The following is a 25,098-nucleotide window of genomic DNA, read 5'->3' as shown; positions in this document are numbered from 1 at the left end:
CATCATTTCCAATTCCCCATATATTTGTTTGTTTGTAAATAAATACATAAAAATAAACACACACAGCATATAAAAATATATATATATTTATTGTGCCCTAACCCTACCACCCCTCCTCTAATTGGAGTAAACTAATGGACAACACAGCACTAGAGGCTTGGTTATAACACACACAGACCACCACAACAACCTGTCTGGCTGAGAACATATTTCCAGGTCCATCAATGTAAACAGTCAGTCTCAGAGGTTCATTGAAATGGGATTAAAGGATGCACAAATGAATATCCCTCACCCTGGTATTGTGCAAGGACAAAGGGGCTCAACAATAGGTGGGTGAAAAGCTAGAAAACAGTTGTAAGAATAGAGGAGCAAATGATAGGGTTTTGACATCAGCATTGTCATACGCCCCATCATTTTGCACTAAGGTGTTAACAGAAAAACACAGACTAAACCATTGTAGCAATGTTGTATGGGAGCAATAGCTACTGTATAATGTGAATGACCTTTGTTTCATTTGACTTTTGTATACCTCTCATCTCCAAAATACACTCTTCAGGAAATGGAAAACACACCTATTTTCCCATTAACGAACATACAATGAATATTCAGAAGCTATTTTGTATACATTTTATTGGACCTAGTGTCATGAAATGTTCAGAGTACATTTAGGGGAGTTACTGCTTTCAGTACATGAATGGAGTTGAGAGGTTTTCATCAGACAGAGATGAATTACAGCTGCCATTCAGCAATACTGTAGCTCTGAAATCCCCACGGTTCTTAGCAAAGCACGCTGACTGCACAGCCAAGCGGAAGACCCTGAAGATCACTTAGAGCTGTCAGCCTAAACACAAACGCCTGAGCAGCCCCGCTGAATTAATATTATGACTGTGGCCCTTCGGGGCCCATTTCCAATACAGAAGGACTGTGGTGTATTGGTGTCTCCCTCATCATTCAAACCTACTGGGATTCACAGGTGCTGGCTGCTCAAATCCAATTCCAGCAGGCCAGGCCTGATACTGTCTCGGTGATGAAGCTGCCTGTATTGGGCCAGGGTCTTTGTGGGTGTAGAGACAGACTCTTTGTGTCTGGGCAGAAGGCATGTCCACTCTCCACTCAATTGTGTCACGCCATTAATCACACGCGACAGTCCATCGCCTCGGGCTAATATATGCACTGGTTTTACCGAAGGCTAATACAATAAGGCCTGACTGACACACACAGGCATATGCACGCATGCGCACACACCCGCACAATCCCTCTTTTATGGACTTCTTTCAAATCTCCATTGATTGACAAATATTGATCCTTGTTAGTAAAATAAGGAATTGTCACAGTGAGTCCCAGTAGGAGAGAAGGCTGGGCCCATCTTAATGTTATGTATTCCATTCAAATCGTCACCATCTGGCCTACACACAAACTCACAACACGCACATCAAACATTCTCCTTCTAGTCCAAATTCATTATTCATTATTTCTAAAGGTGCACAGCTTGCCTGAGTTCAAACAGGGCAAAGGCTGAGTCTGCATTGAGAGAGAGGCTGTGGCACCAATCCACATGCAGGACATGCCTGACTTTACCAGATAAAGAGATGTGGAGAGGCAGAGGGAGGGAGAGTGAAATAGAGGAAGAATCTTTTGCTCGTGGTCTGCATAACTGAGGATTCACATGATATGATGCATGTCACATGATGTCCGTCACGGTGTAAACGGAGGCTTCTACCCTTACAGAGCTGGACCTGGAAGAAAGACACAGTCTGTGTGTGTGTGTGTCTGATGGGACACACACACACAATCATCAGTTGATTGAGATGGATTCATTTTAGATTTAATAATAAAATGTCAAGTTTGAGACAGGCAAGGCCACTGTTCTTCTGAAGACCAGCATCACATTTACGCAACACAGACATTCATACCCAGGCCTAAAGTCTCTACAGGTCAGACAGTCTGTCTGGGGCTTCCATAAACATCCACCAAAACACACCAAACTGGACCATATAAATGGATAGATACACAAGCTGATAGAGGACACGTGTCAACAAATCCCCCCCCAACTTTGAGGCACACACACACAAGCCTTTGGGCATCCCTTTGTCACAGGAGAGGATCAGGCATCTGGCACCTGCTCACACCCACAGCCTGTACCCCACCCTACCCCATGATGCCAAACACACGTCTCCCAACCCCACCTGTGAGATTGAGACAAAGAGCTGTAACACAATCTCACTCGGGGACACCTCAGACAGGAGAGGAGCAGGACGATGTCACAGACCACATGCCTATCCTTCTGAAAACATACACACACCTCCCCTGCCAACACAAGCCCTAACGTCCCTACATCGAAACATATCACTTTCACTCTTCCGTGACCATCTAGAGAGAGAAATGTGGGACTATGCAGTCGTCTCAGCCAGGAGTAGACACCAGAGCAGGAACCAGATGGAAGGTTTACACATGCATCAATGCTCTGGATCCACAGTCAGAGTAATCATAGTCTGCATCACTATTTAAACACATCAAAAGACAAAGAAACACAGGGATTGTGATCCAAACCAGATGCACCTTGAAACCCATACGGGCCTGCTGAGGCTAAGTCGCTGTTTATGGGCGATGTGTCCCCACATGACATGACAGAAGATTCCCACACTGCTGTGTACAGGACGGTTTTTCATAGGTCAAAACCGGCCTTTTTATGTCTTATGCATCACTCCCTCTCCCTAAACAGTTGACATTTTACTCCACATACAGCATTCATTAGACAGTATGTCTATTTGGCTTCAGTCGGCATGAAAAGACCAGATCAGGCCTGCTCTTGTTCCAATCAAACTAGAAACCAATTACACCCAAGAAGACTGATAAATATGTGAGCCTTTGATATCTGCGCGGAATGAGAAAGAGCCACTCTACAGACAGAAATTAGAGTGTGTGTGGGTGTGTATGAGAGAGATGATATAGACAGTGGCTTGCTTTACAGAGAAGGGTTGAACTGAGGCAAAGTTAACCGGACTCTAAAAGAGTGCAGCACAGAGCCAGAGTCAAGGGGACTACAGTGGCAGTTAGTCTGAACATTTATCAGTCCAGGTGTGGACAGCGCCAGAGTCAAGGGGACTACAGTGGCAGTTAGTCTGAACACTTATCAGTCCAGGTGTGGACAGAGCCAGAGTCAAGGGGACTACAGTGGAGGTTAGTCTGAACATTTATCAGTCCAGGTGTGGACAGAGCCAGAGTCAAGGGGACTACAGTGGAGGTTAGTCTGAACATTAATCAGTCCAGGTGTGGACAGAGCCAGAGTCAAGGGGACTACAGTGGCAGTTAGTCTGAACATTTATCAGTCCAGGTGTGGACAGAGCCAGAGTCAAGGGGACTACAGTGGAGGTTAGTCTGAACATTTATCAGTCCAGGTGAGGACAGAGCCAGAGTCAAGGGGACTACAGTGGAGGTTAGTCTGAACATTTATCAGTCCAGGTGAGGACAGAGCCAGAGTCAAGGGGACTACAGTGGAGGTTAGTCTGAACATTTATCAGTCCAGGTGAGGACAGAGCCAGAGTCAAGGGGACTACAGTGGAGGTTCGTCTGAACATTTAGCAGTCCAGGTGTGGACAGGACCAGAGTCAAGGGGACTACAGTGGCAGTTAGTCTGAACATTTAGCAGTCCAGGTGTGGACAGAGCCAGAGTCAAGGGGACTACAGTGGAGGTTAGTCTGAACATTTATCAGCATGAGGACAGGACCAGAGTCAAGGGGACTACAGTGGAGGTTAGTCTGAACATTTAGCAGCATGAGGACAGAGCCAGAGTCAAGGGGACTACAGTGGCAGTTAGTCTGAACATTTAGCAGCATGAGGACAGGACCAGAGTCAAGGGGACTACAGTGGAGGTTAGTCTGAACATTTAGCAGCATGAGGACAGAGCCAGAGTCAAGGGGACTACAGTGGAGGTTAGTCTGAACATTTAGCAGCATGAGGACAGAGCCAGAGTCAAGGGGACTACAGTGGAGGTTAGTCTGAACATTTAGCAGCATGAGGACAGAGCCAGAGTCAAGGGGACTACAGTGGAGGTTAGTCTGAACATTTAGCAGCATGAGGACAGAGCCAGAGTCAAGGGGACTACAGTGGCGGTGAGTCTGAACATTTAGCAGCATGAGGACGGCGTGCAGAAACACTTCAACTGGGAAGTTAGAAACATTTTGTACAACAAAGTTTACGCTAAAAGGTAAAACACAATCATAATACTTGAAATATCATGCAGTAAAATATTGTCAGCATCAAATAAAATTGTATTTGTCACATGTGCTGAATGAAACAAGTGTAGATTTACAGTGAAATGCTTACTTTACGAGCCCTTTCCCAACAATGCAGTTAAAAAGTACAAAAATTAACAAATATATAAAAAGAAAATAGCAACACAATAAAATGAGGTTATATACAGGTTATATACAAGGAGTACCAGTACAGAGTCAGTGTACTGGGGTGATTATTTGAGGTAATACATAAATGTAGGTTTGGTTAGGTGATTTTATTTTTTTATTTTTTTATTTTACCTTTATTTAACCAGGCAAGTCAGTTAAGAACACATTGTTATTTTCAATGACGGCCTGGGAACAGTGGGTTAACTGCCTGTTAACTGCCTGCTCGGGGGTTTGAACTCGCAACCTTCCGGTTACTAGTCCAAAGCTCTAACCACTAGGCTACCCTGCCTAGTGATACCTAAATGTAGGTTTGGTTAGGTGATTGATTGAGGTAATACCTAAATGTAGGTTTGGTTAGGTGATTGATTGAGGTAATACGTAAATGTGGGTTTGGTTAGGTGATTGAGGTAATACGTAAATGTAGGTTTGGTTAGGTGATTGATTGAGGTAATACCTAAATGTAGGTTTGGTTAGGTGATTGATTGAGGTAATACCTAAATGTGGGTTTGGTTAGGTGATTGATTGATTGAGGTAATACGTAAATGTCGGTTTGGTTAGGTGATTGATTGAGGTAATACGTAAATGTCGGTTTGGTTAGGTGATTGATTGAGGTAATACCTAAATGTAGGTTTGGTTAGGTGATTGATTGAGGTAATACCTAAATGTAGGTTTGGTTAGGTGATTGATTGAGGTAATACCTAAATGTGGGTTTGGTTAGGTGATTGAGGTAATACGTAAATGTAGGTTTGGTTAGGTGATTGATTGAGGTAATACCTAAATGTCGGTTTGGTTAGGTGATTGATTGAGGTAATACGTAAATGTCGGTTTGGTTAGGTGATTGATTGAGGTAATACCTAAATGTAGGTTTGGTTAGGTGATTGATTGAGGTAATACGTAAATGTAGGTTTGGTTAGGTGATTGATTGAGGTAATACGTAAATGTAGGTTTGGTGATTGATTGAAGTACATGTGGGTAGGAGGTAAAAAGCAGAAAGTCCAGGTAGCCATTTAATTAACTGTTCAGCAGTCTTATGGTACTTGGGTAGAAGCTGTTCATTCGATGTCAGTTTGTTATAACATTGGCATTTGAAGAGAACGGAGATTAGGATGTATGTTTTCCTTCAATACGTTGCTGAACTGGAAGCCATGTTCATTATTTGCTTTGCAGCTGAACTAGTTATAGTGAAACATACAAACTGGATTATGTTATCATGTTGCCTAGTCACTTTACCCCTACCTACAGTATACAAGTGACTTTGGAAAGTATTCAGACCCCTAGACTTTTTCCACATTTTGTTACGTTACAGCGTTATTCTAAAATGGATGAAATAAAAACAGAACTCAGCAATCTACACACAATATCCCATAATGACAAAGTGAAAACAGTTTTTTTGTATACATTTGCCAAAACCTAACAGAAATACCTTATTTACATAAGTATTCAGACCCTTTGCTATGCATCCTGTTTCCATTGGTCAGATGTTTCTACAACTTGATTGGAGTCCACCTGTGGTCAATTCAATTGATTGGACGTGATTTGGAAAGGCACACACCTGTCTATATAAAAGGTCCCATAGTTGACAATCCATGTCAGAGCAAAAACCAAGCCATGAGGTCAAAGAAATTGTCCGTAGAGCACGAGACAGGATTGTGTCGAGGCACAGATCTGGGATCCAAAATATTTATGCAGCATTGAAGGTCCCCAAGAACACAGTGGACTCCATCATTCTTAAATTAAAGAAGTTTGGAACCACCAAGATTCTTCCTATAGCTGTCCGCCCGGCCAAACTGAGCAATTGGGAGAGAAGGGCCTGGTCAGGGAGGTAGACCAAGAACCAGGTGGTCACTCTGACAGAGTTCTAGAGTTCCTCTGTGGAGATGGGAGAACAATCCAGAAGGTCAACCATCTCTGCAGCACTCCACCAATCAGACCTTTATAGTAGAGTGGCCAGACGGAAGCCCCTCCTCAGTAAAAGGCACATGACAGCTCACTTGGTGTCTGCCAAAAGGCACCGAAAGACTCTCAGACCATTAGAAAGATTCTCTGGTCTGATGAAACCAATATTGTACTATTTGGCCTGAATGCCAAGCTTCATGTCTGGAGGAAACCTGGCACCATCCCTACGTTAAAACATGGTAGTGGCAGCATCATGCTGTGAGGATGTTTTCAAGCGGCAGGGACTGGAAGACTAGTCAGGATCAAGGGAAAGATGAATGGAGTAAAGTACAGAGAGATCCTTGATGAAAACCTGCTTTAGAGCTCTCAGGACCTCAGACTGGGGTCCACTAAACACACATCCAAGACAACGCAGGAGTGGCTTCTGGGCAAGTTTTTGAATGTCCTTGAGTGGCCCAGCCAGAGCCGGGACTTTAACACCCCAATCGAACATCTCTGGAGAGACCTGAAAATAGCTCCCCATCCAACCTGACAGAGCTTGAGAAGATCTGTAGGGAAGAATGGAATAAACTCCCAAAATAGAGGTGTGTCTTGTTTGTAGCGTCATACCCGAGATGACTCAAGGCTGTAATCGCTGCCAAAGGAGCTTCAACAAAGTACTGAGTAAACGGTCTGAGTACTTACGTAAATGTGATATTTCCATTTTTATTGCTTTGTCATTATAGGTTATTGTGTGTAGGTTCTAGAATAAGGCTCTAACATAACAAAATGTGAAAAAGGGGATCTGAATACTTTCCGAATGGACTGTAGAAGTATTTTTCTCTTGTATATGCATATTGAGCAGTGTGTGAGTAGGGGTCTGAAAACTTTCTGAATGGACTGTAGAAGTATTTCTCTTGCATATACATATTGAGCAGTGTGTGAGTAGGGGTCTGAATACTTTCTGAATGGACTGTAGAAGTATTTCTTTTGCATATGCATATTGAACAGTGTGTGAGTAGGGGTCTGAATACTTTCTGAATGGACTGTAGAAGTATTTCTCTTGCATATACATATTGAGCAGTGTGTGAGTAGGGGTCTGAATACTTTCTGAATGGACTGTAGAAGTATTTCTCTTGCATATGCATATTGAACAGTGTGTGAGTAGGGGTCTGAATACTTTCTGAATGGACTGTAGAAGTATTTCTCTTGCATATACATATTGAGCAGTGTGTGAGTAGGGGTCTGAATGGACTGTAGAAGTATTTCTCTTCCATATACATATTGAGCAGTGTGTGAGTAGGGGTCTGAATGGACTGTAGAAGTATTTCTCTTGCATATACATATTGAGCAGTGTGTGAGTATGTCCATACTTTGCACGACTGTGTGTGTGTCCATGCTATTTACGTGACGGTGTATGTATTAATAGCCAGGAGGCTGCTAGTGAGCCCTGTATTTCATGGATGAAAGAGTAGCTGCTCAGCCGTTCTGGGCTCTGCCTATCAATGCATCTTAAAAGAGAGGACAGGAAGTGGGCCACAACAGGAGAGAGGAGGCACTGCCAACTTCCTGTGATCAGAGACAGAACAACGGACAGCATCCAGAGATGCTGAACTCCCTGAACTCCCAACACACACACTCCCTCTCTGCTGAGTGTAACCAGTGCTCCCGAGAGGCGCAGCGGTCTAAGGCACTGCATCTCAATGCTAGAGGCGTCACTACAGGCCTCTGGTTCGATCCCGGGCTGTATCACAACCGGCTGTGATCAGGGGTCCCATAGGACGGCACACAATTGTCCCAGCGTCCTCCAGGTTAGGGGAGGGTTTAACTGACTTACCTCGTTAAATAAAGATTAAAATAAATAAATAAATACAAATTAAAAAACGTAACGACGTCCAAAAGTAAGGGCACTGTAAAGGTCTTCCATCTGAAACGTAAGAAAACAAAATACTTTTAAAAGTGTATTCTACACCATGTTTATGGATTTAACCTTTTTAAAAAAAAGAGTTTGTGTGCATGCGTGCGGTAGAGAAAAGGAGATAGGAGGCAGTACTTAGAATATTTCAGAATGAGCACCATGTGGGGTTTGTGGGCCCTGCCAATATCAGGCTCAAGCCTTTATCACCCTATTAAATCCTCCATTCCTAGAGGAGAATCATTGCACAAGAAACCAGAACTCTTGCTCCAGCAGCTCCATACGGAACAGAACTCTTGCTCCAGCAGCTCCATACGGAAACCAGAACTCTTGCTCCAGCAGCTCCATACGGAACAGAACTCTTGCTCCAGCAGCTCCATACGGAAACCAGAACTCTTGCTCCAGCAGCTCCATACGGAAACCAGAACTCTTGCTCCAGCAGCTCCATACGGAAACCAGAACTCTTGCTCCAGCAGCTCCATACGGAAACCAGAACTCTTGCTCCAGCAGCTCCATACGGAAACCAGAACTCTTGCTCCAGCAGCTCCATACGGAAACCAGAACTCTTGCTCCAGCAGCTCCATACGGAAACCAGAACTCTTGCTCCAGCAGCTCCATACGGAACAGAACTCTTGCTCCAGCAGCTCCATACGGAAACCAGAACTCTTGCTCCAGCAGCTCCATACGGAAACCAGAACTCTTGCTCCAGCAGCTCCATACGGAAACCAGAACTCTTGCTCCAGCAGCTCCATACGGAAACCAGAACTCTTGCTCCAGCAGCTCCATATAGCACTGCATATTTAAACGCAACACTCATGCTCTCTCTTGTACGGCCAAGTTTATTTGTGTAAATTGACTGGTTGCCAAGGAGATGTGTGTGAGTGACCAGAGTCGGCTGGTATCTTGACAACTGGCCATGCTAGAATAACAGAGCCATTACCATTAGTAGGGTTACAAATGGTCAGAGAGCCAACACAACAACCAGATTAACAGTGAAAGAAAGGAAGGCTACAGAAGAGAGAGAAACACAGCTCTTTTGTGAATGTAATTGGCTTTCGACTCCATTGAGCTTGTTTTGTCCTCCTTGTCTGGTTAGTTACACTGCATGTCTGAGAACAGCTCAGTGCTGCTGCACGGTTTGAGTAAATAGCGTACTGCAGTAAAGTTGAGGCTGAGAGAGGAACTCGGATTGAGTTAACTGAAATGAATACAGTTAACCATATCAATGTTTTGCATCTTCTACCTTGATCTTCTTTTGTTTTGTCTGAAGATAAGTGCCACCAGGTTCTAAAATATTTTTATTTATTTAACCTTTATTTAACTAGGCAAGTCAGAATGAAGCTCTTTGTGAGGTAGAGAGAGATTCGTTTTCCAGTATCTGACAGAATACATTGACTATGCAGAATGACAACCAGAAGCTTTATTGGGCTGTTGAGGGGTTGATAGTTATGTAAATAAATGACCTGCATTTTGTCTATATTTCCAGTGTAGCAGAGTCCCATAGAATGCTTAAACTCATAAAGTATGCCCTACATTTGAAAGGTTTAGGGTCTTGTGTCTTGTGAAATAAGCGACCATATAAGTAACAAGGAAAGTCTCCTTTCATTTTAAGGCCACTCAGTGATTTATCGCTCAACCTGATATCCTTGTAGTTTGAGCTAGCAGGAAGCGTTCTTTTTTCACTCAATTTGAAGTTGAAAATGTTCAAATTAGATTTGACTATTCACACAATGTCATATCTAGTGACCAGAATCTGTCAGTCCATGGCATCACAGGTTATTGTAAGGGTTAGTACTGTATATCACTATACCGACCCGGGAGAGTGACATGGGGGATATGTAGGTTGCCATTTGTTGAAGAGAACCAGGAGAAGACATCAGGGTCACTGGGGACTGAGACATCATGAAGGAGGGGTTCTACATCATAGGGCATCACTCTCACACCTCCATCCTCTCTCTGGATGCTTATGTAGCGTCACTAATGTGGAACAGCACTTTCTACGCAGTTTCAAACAAACCAACAGCCTCGCAACTGTCTGTTTGGCTTTCTGTTGTGTAATTTTCGGTATTTGAGGAGGAATTGTTTCTCCTCTCCTAGGCAATCAGCAATTAGTACCTGGAGGTGTGCTCTTCGCTTTGCAAGACAATTATCAATTAGTATTAGTACTTGAGCCTCCCCTGTTCTCTCAATGGCAGCAGTGTCAGCGACGGTCTCGTCGCAAAACTAAAACCGATCACCGAAAGAAAGACAGTCCTGCTGAGTTCTTCTAGGAAGGAAAGAGGTGTCTCCACACCACTATCACCTAGTGATTTTTCAGATTATCTTATTTTGCCCTTTTGTAGCTTTGGAAACTATGTGTGTTTTCTATATGTGTTCGCTCCTCTCCCTGTAAGCTTTAGAGACACTCCCCTACCCTTAGACTGCAACCCTTCTAATTTAGTGTAACCTGCAAGCACAACCCATGTGGAATTCCTGGTCTCTGGCAGCGTTTGGAACTGACGATCTGTGGTCAAGAACACAGAGTTCATCTCAGCCTATGCTGCCCTTCAGTCCATTAGCTTTTTTTGGTCCTGATGGAGACATGGGTCACCCCAGAGAACACTGCTACTCCAGCTGCTCTCTCTTCATCTGACTACGTTTCCTCTCATAGCCCGAGAGCATCTGGTCGTCATGGTGGCGGCACAGGGAGATACTAATGTCTCCGAGGTAGAGATTTTCCCTTTTCTCCCTCACTCACCTGTCCTTCTCCTCAATTGAATTCCATGCTGTCACTTGTCCACTCAAGCTTAACATTGTCATCTATCAACCACCAGGTGCCCTTAGAGTTCCTCAATGAGCTTCACACCTTGATAAGCTAATTTCCTGATGATGGCTCACCGTTCTTTGTACTTGGCAACTTCAACCTCCTGATGTCTGCCTTCGATTCATTTCTTTCCAACTCTCTCCCCTCCTTGCCTCTTGATCTCACCCTATCCCAGTCCCCTCCCACTCACAAGGCAATAACCTTGACCTCGTCTTTACTAGAGGCCTACGAATCTCGCTGCTACACCCCCCGGCAATCTTTGCTCTCTCCCCCACCACTCTCTCCTCTTCTATCATCTCTGCCTTCTGCCAAATCTTTCTCCCTCCGGTCTCCTGATTCTGCCTCTTGACCCTACTCTCCTCCCTTTCTACATCCTAGGACTCGCACTGTCCCCTTTCTAAAGCTTATATACATTTCAAGCTTCTACCTCTGTCCTTAATCCTCCACCCCTCCCCCTCCCTCTCTGCAGACGACTTTGTCAACCACTTTGAAAAGAAGGTTCATGACATATGCTCCTCATTCACTCAGCCTATTGAGTCCACTAGTCCCACTCACACAGAACTACCCTAGGCCTTGACCTCTTTCTCCCCCCTATCTCCAGATTAAATCCTATGACTAGTGAGGTCTGGCCATCCGACAAACTGCCTTCGACTCCTTCCCTTCTCCAGAACATCTTTGGAGACCTTCTCCCATTCCTCACTTCCTTCAGCAACTCATCCCTGACCATTGGCTGCGTCCCCTCTGACTTCACTATAGCCCAAGTCACTTCCCTCCTCAAGAAACCAACACTCGACTCCTCTGATGTCAAAAATTACAGTCCGGTATCTCTTCTTTTTTTCTTTTCAAAACACTTGATTCTCTGATGAACTCTTGCTATGTCTCTCAGAACGATCTTCTTGACCCTAACCAGTCAGGCTTCAAGAGGGGTCACTCAACTGAGACTGCTTTTCTCTGTGTCACAGAGGCTCTCTGCATTGCCAAAGCTGTCTCTCTCGATTCTCTTCCTCCTAGATCTATCCACTGCCTTCGACACCGTGAACCATCAGATCCTCCTCTCCACCCTCTCAGGGCTGGGCTTCTCGGGTTCTGCACATGGATTGCATCCTAACTTGAAGGCCACTCCTACCAGGTGACGTGGTGAGGCTGTGTCTGCACCACGTACACTCTCTTCTCTCTATACACCAAGTCACTCGTCTCCTTCATATCCTCACATGGTCTCCCCTATCCTTTCTCTGTGGATGACACTCAACTACTTTTCTTCTTACGCCCTTCTGACACCCAGGTGGCGACACACATCTCTACGTGCCTGGCAGATATCTCAGTTTGGATGTCGGCCCACCACCTCGAGCTCAACCTGGACAAGACGGAGCTGCTCTTCCTCCCGGTGAAGGCCTACCTGCTTCAACACCATCTCGCTCCTGCAGGTTCATGCTCTACAACATCCGTAGAGTACAACCCTACCTCACACAGGAAGTGGTGCAGGCACTTGTCATCTGGACGACTGCAACTCACTGTTGGATGGGCTCCCCACTTATCCAGAGCGCTGCAACCCTACTGGTGTTCAACCTTCCTAAGTTCTGCCATTTCACACCGGTCTTCTTGCAAACTCCACTGGCTTACAGAAAAAGCTTGCATCCACTACAAGACGATGGGACTTGCCTACGGAGCAGCAAGAGGAACTGTCCCTCCCTACCTTCAGGCTATGCTCAAACCCTACACCCCAACCCAAGCAATCTGTTCTGCCACTGCTTAGTCCCTGCCCATCTCCAAAAACCCTAACCTCTTCAAAAAGTAGGTCTTAAATAAACCCCCCCCCCCATTGTTAGTTCATGCCTTCATCATGAACTAATACTCGCATTTTGGCTTTTTCCCCCCTTACTAGCTCTGACTTTGCTGATGGCTACTTTGAGGTAAAATGTACTTACTATGACTGCAATATGTGATTGTCCAACCTAACTATTTTAAGACGAACACGTTAACTGTAAGTCACTCTGAATAACAGTGTCTGCTAAATGACTCAAATGTATAATAAAGCTTTTGTTTCTGTTTTGTTGTTGAGCTGCGTCATTAATGGATTCTGCTGTGTGCTTTGAGTCATTGTGAGCTGTGATTGGGATAAAAATAACACTTCGCCCACTCCTCTGATGATGGAGAACACGCAGAGCCTCAGTACGAGGGAATAGATACAACACAGCTTGCAAGACATCTTGGGTCAGATAAAAATCAAACCTTCACATCAGAACATTTGAGTTTTACCTAATCAACATTGACTTAACTGCATCACTCAAATGTGATTCTTACTTTAAAAGAGAAGGAACTATGGGATTTTCCACAGAGCAGGTTAGATTGAATTCTGGCCCTGGTGCATGCAATGATGAATACTGAGTTGGACAACAGCTCACAGATCAATACGCTCCTAAAGGCAGTTGGCTAAATCAATAAACCAATCAAATACCTCAACAATGCATGCTGTGTCATCAAGTCCATTTTTAGTGGCTAAACAAATGAATACTGTTTCAATGGGATTCAGTAAAATAATGAAAATAGGACATTTCAAACTGTTCTGCACAAAAAGGATAAACTGTATTGTTTTGTCTTGTAGTCACCACATCTGATGTGAGATGTAGAATAATGTAGTATGTTTGGTGTCTGTAAAGTAGATTTTTTTAATGCATTATATTTATGAAATGACTGTTTCTAGCCATATTGATGCTGAAAATGGCAGGCGATAACGTCAGATACAACACTGACCTCTGCTGGTGACTCTGAAGCTGATACGTCTCCGAAAAATCTGAACAGCAACGAGAAATCTAGGGGTGATGTAACGGTAAACTCATCATCGGACACATTAAAGGACTTGTAAGTTCGCCTGAGCAGAAGCACAGAATCGTCAAAAACTCTGCAAAAATTCCGAAAAGCACACACAACTCATCTGGAATGACTGACATACAACATTCTAATCTGCAGTAACATTCTCTATTATTATGGTAGTGGTGGTGGTGTGGGGTTCTCTCCCCATACAGGAACATGTGACTGGAGAGAGAAACAGAGAGAGAGGAGGAGGAGGAGACAAAAAAGGGGGAGTACAAAATCAAAGGAGTCTTTGAAGCGGTGCACTGCTCCAACTGAAGGTCCCACTGCAATCTGCAGTCTGCTGGCTACCTGAACACTGCACCTTGGTGCATAGAAAGAGGGAAGGAGGGAGGGATTGAGAGAAGAGGAATGGAGAGAGAAGGGGGATGGAGGAATGGAGAGAGAAGGGGATGGAGGAATGGAGAGAGAAGGGGATGGAGGAATGGAGAGAGAAGGGGATGGAGGAATGGAGAGAGAAGGGGATGGAGGAATGGAGAGAGAAGGGGATGGAGGAATGGAGAGAGAAGGGGATGGAGGAATGGAGAGAGAAGGGGATGGAGGAATGGAGAGAGAAGGGGATGGAGGAATGGAGAGAGAAGGGGATGGAGGAATGGAGAGAGAAGGGGATGGAGGAATGGAGAAAGGGGATGGAGGGAGAAAGGGGATGGAGGGAGAAAGGGGTGTATGAAAGAGATTGAGAAGGTATAAATCATACTGCTGAATGTGCCAATACGATACGAAAGTAACACGTTCCTACGTCATACTTCTGGGTCATGTCCTGTAATCTCTCAACTAGGCTTCAAGATTATATATATACACATATAACATTATATTCATATTTATGTATTGATTCTCATACCCCAATGCCTCATTTGAACTCCTGCAGCCTTGTTAGCATGCTGGAGGGTGTCTGCTCGGGTTGAGAACTCTGTGATGTGTTTAATATTCTATTTCTTTTGAAGATGGGCAAGCTGTTGAAAGTGAGATATATAAAGCTGGGAGTTGTAGTTCATGTGTGTAGTTCATGTGTGTAGTTCCAATTGAAACGGTTGTATCTTTTCAGCTCTGTGCTTCTTCTAGACCATAAAATACGTTGAAAGCCGGCATGTGGTAAGTAAATTCATTCGGAAACACGCATACATTTATTATACATCTCAAATTAACCACATTTTTATGACTGAGGACACAAATTTGAGGTTAATTCTTAGCCTACAAAAACCAGGAATTGTCACTTTCATACCGTATAGTCATGGGAAGTTAACAAAAAAGTTGGTGGGTGAGGAGTTAGAGACCTCCACAGCTGTGTGTCTGGTGCATCTGATCCAGTGTGTGTTTCAGTGTTAATGTCTGACCCTGGCCTAAAGGGACATACAGATCATGGCTGTGTCTCCTGCTGCTAATCTGGGACTGAATATCTGCCATCCCACTGTGCTAGGCTGAATCTGAGCCCGGGCCAGACGTCTGTGGACTGAAACCATAGCTCTATTAACATGAGGTTTTACTAGAAAGTACCGTGTGGGATATCAAATCCTCTGCATCAATATAGTCTAACTCCAACTGTCCAGCAATGAACCTGATATATACTGAACAAAAATATAAAAACACAACATGGGCCAATTTCAACGATTTTACTGAGTTACAGTTCATATAAGGAAATCAGTCAATTTAAATCTAATTCATTAGGCCCTAATCTATGTATTTCATATGACTGGACAGCGGAGCAGCCATGGTGGGCCTGGGAGGGCATAGGCCCACCCACTTGGGAGCCAGGCCTACCCACGGGGGAGCCAGGCCCAGCCAATCAGAATGAGATTTTCCCTACAAAAGGGCTTTATTACAGACAGTTTCATCAGCTGTCTGGGTGGCTGGTATCAGACGATCCCACAGGTGAAGAAGCCGGATGTGGAGGTCCTGGGCTGGCGTAATTACACATGGTCTTCTGTTGTTAGGCTGGTTGGATGTACTTCCAAATTCTCTAAAACAACGTTGGAGGCGGCTTATGGTAGAGAACTTAACATGAAAATCTCTGGCAACAGCTCTAGTGGACATTCCTGCAGTCAGCATACCAATTGCATGCTCCCTTTTATTGTCCCCAGCAGAAGGTACACCTGTGTAATGATCATGCTGTTTAATCAGCTTCTTGATATGCCACACCTGTTAGATGGATGGATTGTCTAGGTAAAGGAGAAATGTTCACTAACAGTAATGTAAACCAGTTTGTGCAAAAAATAAATTGAGAGAAATAACCTTTTTGTGCATATGGAAGAATTTTGGGATCTTTTATTTCATGGGACCAACACTAAAATGTTGTGCTTATATTTTTGTCAGTATTTGTTGATGTAATGGTGATATCTTATTGAAGGTTTAACAGTTAATTAATGAGTAGAAATAATAGAATATCCACAGTCTAATTGCATAGAGGAATGTTAACAGAAGAACATGTAAAGTGACGTGAGTGAACAATGCAAACCCTAAAAGGTGTGGGCGGGTGGGAATTGAAGGCTGTAGTACGTAGTGAATGTTAACGTCAGTGTGGGGGTGACTGCTGTGAGACCCCCCTTTATTCCAGGTGACAGTTCAAAGGTAGCTCTGGATGCTAAGCCTTCATTAAGGCCAGATCAGCACCGGGGCAGAACGCTGTCTGTGTGGATGGGAACTCCTGGGGATGGAACTCTCAGGCAAAGCCATGGTTTATTCACATCAAGGGGGAGAGTGCATTGATCAACAGAACCTTTTCCTCATTTCAGAGTGGAACAAAGATGTAAAACAGCAACAGCAAGGTTGCAAGCAAAATCCTTTTTTTTTTTACAAAATCATGAGGAAGAACGTTTTTCTACTGTTATCCAATGTCCTTGGACAGTTTGTTACAAATCGATGTTTAAAATACCAAATGCACTACACAGCCATTGGGATTCACTCTCCCCCTCTATTTCCATGTCTTTCCTACCATTTCTCACTCCCTGCCTTAAACTCTAGCTGAACTCTATCCCCTAGGTAAAGGCTGCCTCCACCAGCACCAAATGTTAGTTCGACCACGGTAAGCACCCACCCATGGAAGAGCTGAGTGACACACATACAGACAACTATATCCATCAGCTTGAGCTTCTCTCTGATTAAAAAAATATATATACATGTCAAGTCTATGAGACAGAAACTAAAAAATGATATGCGTGCTTGTGGATACAAATGCAATCATTATAGAGGAGATTATATGACTATAGATACAAAAGACAGTCTTAACTGTACAACTGGATCCAGTTTCCCTACATCATGTGGATAAGCTGGTCGACTACATCCCTATCTGGTGAGTATGACTTCTGCCACTTCCCCAGGGACAAAGAGGGGTTTTCTGATGCTTATCCGTCTCTGTCCATTACCCAGAGTGCTTTGGCACCTGTTCAGGATGACCTCTGATAACACAGTCCAGGAAAATAGATGGGGATCAGACTTAGCTGTAGACTTAAACTATCACAGGAGACTCACAGAGATGCCTCTAGTCTGGCACAAGATGGCTATGCTTTTGTTCAGGGGTCAGCTGTCGAACACATGCAGTGCCATAAGGAGTCTACTGATTGTTGCAAAGAAATAGTCATTGCAGCTAACTATCAGTACCAACAATTAATAACACAATCACACAAGTAATAAAAGCTGGGTGACTGTTCCATTTGACACCCATACCTGCTGCAAACAAATTGCCCTTTGGGATTTCTACTCTAGTCTAATCTATGAAGAGTATGTTCGCCTCCCTGTGGACAAACAGAAGCGCTTCACTGCCGGGACAGTAAACACAAACAACTGAACATGGCTCGTTTGAGTTTGGTCTAATATAATTAGATGACAAGGAAAGTTACACCTGAACACGGAATGTATATACTTTAAATGCAAATCATATCGCTGAATGTGCAGTCACTTTTGCGTGATGAGAAAGAGAGCCCATTTGGCAAGTGACTGCTGGGCCTCTCTAATTGTGTGGGTTTTCTGGCACGGGCACACTGGAGGTTGCCTCTACTCCACAGAGTCAAAGTCAGGGTAGAGAGAGTACTTCTGTTGTCTGAACAGGCCAAGACTTGAATCAATAGCACTTCAATTGAGCTATTAGGCTGTTTAACCTCTAAAAGTTAGAGCTCACTTTGCTGGCACAAAACTACCTCCATACTTCCATTCATTTGTATGGGTTACTTTCAGACGAGTCCCGGGACACTTGTGGGGGTCGTAGAGCAAAAAGAGAACACCATCATGTAGGCCAAACCGCTTGGACACTACAAATGTTTTCATTAGAAGACTGATTTTCGGGATGTCTCCATGGTCTGATAAACACCGCTGTAGCTCGGCCACCTCCCACCGCAGACGCGGGAGGGAGACATAGGCGGGTTGAGACGCAGCCCACGCAGAATGATATCTCCAGCTTAGACTCTTAAGGATTAAAGAACAAGATGCAAGTAGATGGGTTGTAGGAATGTGAAAAACATGATACTAATGACATAAGATATGTCGTTTCTGTTTGAGAAAAGAGATAATAGCCACACTGGACCAGAGCAACCCAACACCTATGACTGCTTCTCCTCTTACATGCCCCATACAACGGCTGGTGAATAGGAAAACCCTCTCCCTATGACAAAGACACAACACAGTCATCAGATAACCATAGTGCATATAAGAATACAAAACACATCCGTCATGCAGTTTCATCTCCCCGAGCTGCGTTCAGCATCTGCTACAGGAGGTATAATCAGATATAATTTCCCCTCTCAAGGTAGACAAACACAGAAAGACCATAAAGAGCTGCTCTGACAGACACAATATGTCAATATCACCTGGTATCAAAGGAGAGCGCTGGATGGGAGAGACCCTGGATAAAACTAAAACAACAGGCTCTGTTATCTGGGTAGGGATCCTTCCACAATGAGCTCTGTCTGAGAGGCAGCTAACCCTGGCTAATCTCAACTTTTGAAAGGCAACTCCATTGGAAATCATGAGCCGTCCGATTGGCCCTCTGTTTCTCACCGGGCTACCACATGCATATGCCCCGCTTCCCGTTTCCGTGACCACCATCCATAATTGAAAGACAGCCAATCAAAAGACTCTCCCTCTCGAGCTCATAGAGAAGCTAAAAAAGCAACTGATCTTGGACCAGCCTTTGATGCAGAAACAGAGAGAGTAAGAGAGAGATAGAGAGGAAGGGACCCGTCAGAGGATCTGTAAATGTCAAACTATGATTTATATCAGGATTAGAGAGTTCTCTGGGTTTGTGTTATTGCTGAGCATCAGTCATCTATCAAAAAACCCTCTGGGGCTGTCAAAACACAGGCCCTTTCAAAATGGACCCTCTTAAACGACAAAGACAAAACATTCCATTTACACGATAAAAAGCCCCCCCAACATCTCGTTTGCCTCCTGACCCAAATGAGTGTTACCACGCGGCACAGATGTTGCTGCTTTCCACTTCAAAAGGTCACGGGGAGTGGACTGGAGGAGATAATGATTTGGGCCCATTACCAGTAAACTTCTCCACTGCTTTCACTGGAGGTTGGCCTCTATCTCCATGCTAGTACAGAGAAGAACACTGGTAAATCCACCAGGCCTATTGTGTGGTGGTGGTCACCAGGGTCTCCCCACCCTTATAGGCTGTGGCCTCTTCAGTACTAAACCGAGAGATTCCCTTTTAAAGGGCCATTCATATGCCAAACCAGTCTGACAGTTTTATTTGACTGGGCTGCTTGTTAACATGCTGAATAGCAGGGTGGGCCTGTGTTATGCAGATCAGGTCAGGTTACTGTGAGGACAGACGTCAGTGGGCTTTCAGCCCAACCCGCCAAACCCCTTCTCCTCTGCTTTCAGCCCAACTCACACCCCCCTGCCCCCCAAACCCCTTCTCCTCTGCTTTTAGTCCAGCTTGGATTTCAATTTAGGGCTTGGTGCATACAAGAGCAGGCTTTGTCCAAACAGTATTGCAAATACCATCACTAGCATACTGTACAGTGCAAATTAAGGTGCTTGGCAACAGGAAATTACTGCAAATGGGGACATTTTACAGAAATCAACTAACAGGAAATGTGACTTAAAACCTTCCCCATTATTAACTACAGGTCAAGTGTTAACATTGAAAAACCATTATCATTGACAGTAGTGCGCTAACATGTCTCGATGGAGCGTTGGGCGAGTTATTGAAGGAAGATTTAAAACATACAGGTGCAGAGTTAAGTGGGTGACACGGTGAGGCTGATCAGATATCTGGCTCACACACACCGTTCGTGTTAATAAGCTCTGTAATGAGTCTCATTAGTACAAAGGAAATCAATCAAGCCAATGGCTAGCATTAAAAATTCAAAGGAGCGCGTTGCACAAGTTAAATCCACTCCTGTCTCCCCCTATCCTATCCTGCCTAGAGCTGACAACTCTGTTTACACAGCACTATTGGCTCTCAGACACACTGGCAGTGGGGTTAGTAACATGCTGCTACTCTTCAGCAGAATGTTGCCAGTCTTGAAAAGATAGGTAGATTGAATTGGTCTGAAGCCAGAGGCAATCAATACCACGAACTAGGCAGACACTTGTTTATTTAGAATAGTGAAGCTCACAGTAGCTCATTACATATTATAGTACTGTTCACACAAGTTGCTTTTCTGAGAACAAATCGTGTCATAAAAAAAAGTGACAAATTCTCTCATTGGACTTTTCCTTAGAAGGAATGTGATTGGTTGGATGAAAGCTCAACAGTGGTGGATGGCAGATACGGTCAGTAGAAGGCCTGAATGATTTTAAATGGATGACACTTGACTGGGTTTTTAGTAGGACCTGAATGGAGCCAGCAAACACAGTAAAACCACAGTGGAAGAGTAGGCATGAACCCCCCAGACACCAGCTTAGCGGAAGCTTCTTTATACAGCGCGGAAGAAGGGAAGAATGGAAAAAAACGTACCATCTCTTCCTGAAAACTCAAGCTCCTGAATATTTAGAAAAACATGAATATTTTAGAGAATTCAGAGCCATACACACATGTTAAAGTGTAGGGAATGGTAGGGGGGATGTTGGTCTCAGCGCTTACTTAACCCAGTCCCTTTTCCTGGAGTTATTTCTTTTTTCCTGAGATTTCAACCCAGTTCTTAAATGGCCTGGCTCTCCCAGCCTCCCTGGCTCTCCCAGGCTCTCCCTGGCTCTCCCAGCCTCCCTGGCTCTCCCAGCCTCCCTGGCTCTCCCAGCCTCCCTGGCTCTCCCAGCCTCCCTGGCTCTCCCAGCCTCCCTGGCTCTCCCTGGCTCTCCCAGCCTCCCTGGCTCTCCCAGCCTCCCTGGCTCTCCCAGCCTCCCTGGCTCTCCCAGCCTCCCTGGCTCTCCCAGCCTCCCTGGCTCTCCCAGCCTCCCTGGCTTTCCTTCAGACTCACATTTTGCATGTCATCAAAGTGTGTGCTGCTGTGCAATTACATGTCTGACATCAGCAACCTTTAAAAATGTGGCTGTTTAAAGAGCTCATCCTGTTATAGAGAACTTGAAACAGTCACAATCCCCTCCCACAGAAACACACGATGATCCTCATCAATAATGCCCCCAAGGAGACAATTCAAGGTCTAATTTTGGCAGTCTGGCAGGTCCCTGTGTTGACATAGAAACTGTTGTTTTGTCACTCTTAGTTAATAAACAGCAGGGTTGATATGGTAGCCAACCCACAATGTACGCACTCCCTTCTCTGATTCCCTAATCTACAACGCCGAGGTCAGATAAAGTCCACATTCCAAATAAAACACACATATCTGTATCAATCGGCATGAAAACAGGCTTTCCTGAGAAAGAGAGGAAGAGACTGGTCGGAGCATTTTCTTTCCAAGAAGGAACAAAGGCGTTCAGTGATGTTTGTAGCCATAAAGTTCCCCCATACCGTTCCAGCGTCTAGAAACAAAGCAGGGTTTCCACGACCCGTCTGTAAGAAATGTCCGCTGTCGGGTTAGTTTTTCGGGAAAAAGTGTACTTTTATTGTGGCACTGCAAAGGCAATCAAAGGCACATTCCAGAGGTTGACTGTTGTCCCGTAATGGTTTACAGAATGGAGGCCTGAATCATGATGATCCTCTGCCTAACATGCCAACACCTCCCCTCCTCCCTCTCTCATTGTAGATTCGCTTATGGTGATAGCATGCTTCAGTTCGGCTGGCACCTAGCCGAATGACTTTACTCAATACCCCTTTAAAAAGACCTTCACTTGAAAAATGAGAAAAAAGCAGCAATAGTTCTGTTTGTCCATTTTGAGACGCCGTAGCCAGTATACACTTCCTTAAAAATAGTCTGAATTAATTTAACTCAAGAAATTTGTCATAAATGTTTACGTTTTTGCTTCAGAGATCTTGGTCGCGCAATATTACATTTAACTAAGATGTTTGGTGGAGTATGTTTCAATGAAAAAAATGTGCATTAAAAAAAAAAAGAGTCGCCTCTCGTTGAATGACAAACTTTATTGAAGAATCCCTACCGTTGGCCAATCACCGACGGAGGGGGGTAGACTTAGGCCACGAACTTCGGCTTGCCCTTTGTGTGCCCGAACAGCCCCCCCCCCCGAAAACTTGTTGAAGTCCAAAACGTCACCAAATGTCATCATAATGTATGCACGAACTCCACTGAACTGTTTCAGCTGGGAATCATGCGGACGCCTTTAGACAGACCAGGCATTGGTTTCGTTAGGGCTGCTTACATTGCCGCTACAGACGGCTCTTTAAGTGGAGGTGGCAGAGGGACTTCATACTTCTTCTTGCAGGAAACAAAATCATGATGTAGGGGTAAAGTAATTGCTTTCAATTTAGAAACGGTATTCCTAATTGAGGAGTGCCCTGATTTACCTAACATATCATACTAAATGGAGTGTCGCGGACTTACGTACAGAATAATACGAAATGCTCCGAGACCAGGTTGAACCACACCACTGCAGCTTTCACTTGCCATATTCAGGGCAATGCATGTTTTAGTAATAACTCTTGGAAACAGTTCTGGAAAAGTCATGTTGTCTTAAATATATAGCCTCTCCAAGAGTGAACCAAACACACACCGCTTATATGTGCGGCATATCAAAGACAAACTACCCAGCGCTCTTTCCTTTCACTCTAAAGCAAATACAACAGTTGAGAGCGTTTGTAGAATGTCTGCTTAAATCTCTCATATTGCATGAATGGCTAAACTGTTGAGTTAGGGCACACAGATTCTGAACAATGCATTGCCGACTCTGATACGCACGGCTGAGTCCATTTAGCAAAAACAGGATGGCTTCAGTAACCCTCAAAAGGCGTCCTCCAGACCAGTGCCTTGCAGAGGGGGAAGTGTCCACTGCATCAAACTGGCATAGAGACATGGTTCATACTACTCAAGAGCAGTATGCATTCAATTTCCTCAAGACGTTTTCTAAATCAGGGAGCAAATAGCGTTCCACGGTACCAACTGGCACCACTGAAACTTTGAACTTAAGTGGACTGAAGTTTTTGGCTGGGAGGGGCGGAGGGATAACTAGCCACAGTAAGGGCAAAGATAGAGAGGGAGAGAGAGGGACCCTACCTCCATTTGTGCAGAGTGAAGCCGGGACACTGGTCTCCACACACGTTACACGGCTGTCCTCTCTCCAGCTCATCAAGGGTGTTCAGCTAGTGATGGAGAGATAACCTATATAGTTAATGGTCACATGATACCTGCTGTTATCGCTCATCTCTTCTAGATTCATCAAACACATGCTGTCTCTCACATGACAATTCACATTAGGACAGAGTGGGTTTACAGAAGACTTCAGAAGTCTAACTATTTAGAGAAGACAAAAAGTCATAATTAGTCATAATCAAACCTAAAAAAAAACATTGAAATAATGAGACATTGCAATGACATCAAGCCTATATATGACTTGGCCCAAATTATTTTAAAGAGTAACTACTAAATACAGAACTCAGTAATAGTCGATTGCCTCTGGGTACATGTGTGGAACACAAATGAGGGCAAACACTTAGGAAAGAAATGTCTGGTGCAGTGAACTGAAAGACTTAAAAAAGTATGCGTATTGGGGAAGATTCGGAGAATACAAACCAACGATTCTTACATCAGCGGGATAATGTTGCTTAAATTAGCCTTTGAATTGTACTGGTGGATGCGTTCTCTCCCGATCAAATGAGAAGTGCGAAGAGGACTAGGAATTTAACGTTACTGCTTTACCGATTAAGAAACAAAGTCCACAGACTGCAAAATAACATTTCATTTATATAGATTTAAACCACAACACAGTGTATCAGAACACCGGGATTAAAGAGCACGCCGTGGTCGCGTGCGCGTCATGTAACCGTACTGTACCACATTTCTGCAAAAACGTGGGATCCTATGGAAAAACTACAATTTGTATCACTCACCGATCTGCTGGATTCTCTCTTCTTGGAGCTGCGAGTGAACATGACAGTCTTGTTCCAGGACAGTGGGCTGAGAACTGGGACCAACAACGCAAAAGGGACACTTGGAGAGTGTCCACGCACTTTCCTAAACAAATCCCCACGGTGGCGCTCGACGTTCCTCAACCAAACAGAGCCCTCGCGGTCCTATCCCGTTACCCCGTTTCATTAATGAATGAAGGAGCGCGGTTTCCGGGTACGACCGAGGGTGCCAGCTCCACCTTATTGCCTTTCAGCCAATAGAATCAGCTAATTCCACAGACGATGTTTATCTTGAAAGTAAAATATTGCAGGGAACACATAACTTAACACTGTCCTTATTAATTGCATGTGTAAAAGTAAAGTGTTATCCATATTCACTACATTCATTACGTATAATCAAAATATACGTGACATAAGTGAATTGTCAGAGCATTTTTCTAAAATTGAAGGCCATACAGAGCAGTTGTTCTATCATGTAGGCCTAGAGTATGAAACAAACCAAACAGTAGATTAGTTGAGAAACTTTGACATTGCCTTGATCCTTCATGAGATCCTGCCATGCAAATTCTTCATCACTAGACTGTAACCAAGCCAACCCCTAGGTTACCAGGTTACCAGGAGAAACTCCCCTTTTCAAACAAGACTGAGGACACTGTACAGTGTTGTCTCTCTGAGTGCTAAATCACACGAGGACAGAAATGATTAATTCTACCCCTGTTTGTTTGATGAAGCATCTGACTTCTGCCTCCCACCCAGGGATTTCCCATTTCAATTTCCTGTGAGGTAATGCAGACAAAGTTGGCTCTCCAACAAGTGCTTGCCATTTATCACCAGAGAAAAGCTTTGCAGCATTACCTCGACAGACAGACAG

At 44.3% G+C, this 25,098-nt stretch overlaps 1 protein-coding gene across 2 annotated transcripts in view; it reads right to left on the bottom strand.

The window, feature by feature from the left end:
* LOC118400166 (prickle-like protein 2) overlaps positions 1-25,098 on the bottom strand; it is a 127,981-nt gene that overhangs the window by 100,182 nt on the left and 2,701 nt on the right. The window contains exons 1-2 of one of the 2 annotated variants that reach the window (XM_035796718.2): positions 24,210-24,441; positions 23,377-23,462 (exon numbers count right to left, since the gene is read on the bottom strand). In XM_035796718.2, the coding sequence (XP_035652611.1) occupies positions 23,377-23,462; positions 24,210-24,251 (128 nt within the window). In that variant the 5' untranslated portion in view covers positions 24,252-24,441. Of the gene's footprint in view, positions 1-23,376; positions 23,463-24,209; positions 24,442-25,098 lie in introns of those variants that run through there. The other variant, XM_035796720.2, reaches the window with a different exon arrangement.

The sequence above is a fragment of the Oncorhynchus keta genome, chromosome 21 (genome assembly GCF_023373465.1).
Source record: "Oncorhynchus keta strain PuntledgeMale-10-30-2019 chromosome 21, Oket_V2, whole genome shotgun sequence".
Lineage (NCBI taxonomy): Eukaryota > Metazoa > Chordata > Actinopteri > Salmoniformes > Salmonidae > Oncorhynchus > Oncorhynchus keta.
Note: the sequence above shows the minus strand (reverse complement) of the source record. Positions and strands in the feature narration are given on the sequence as shown.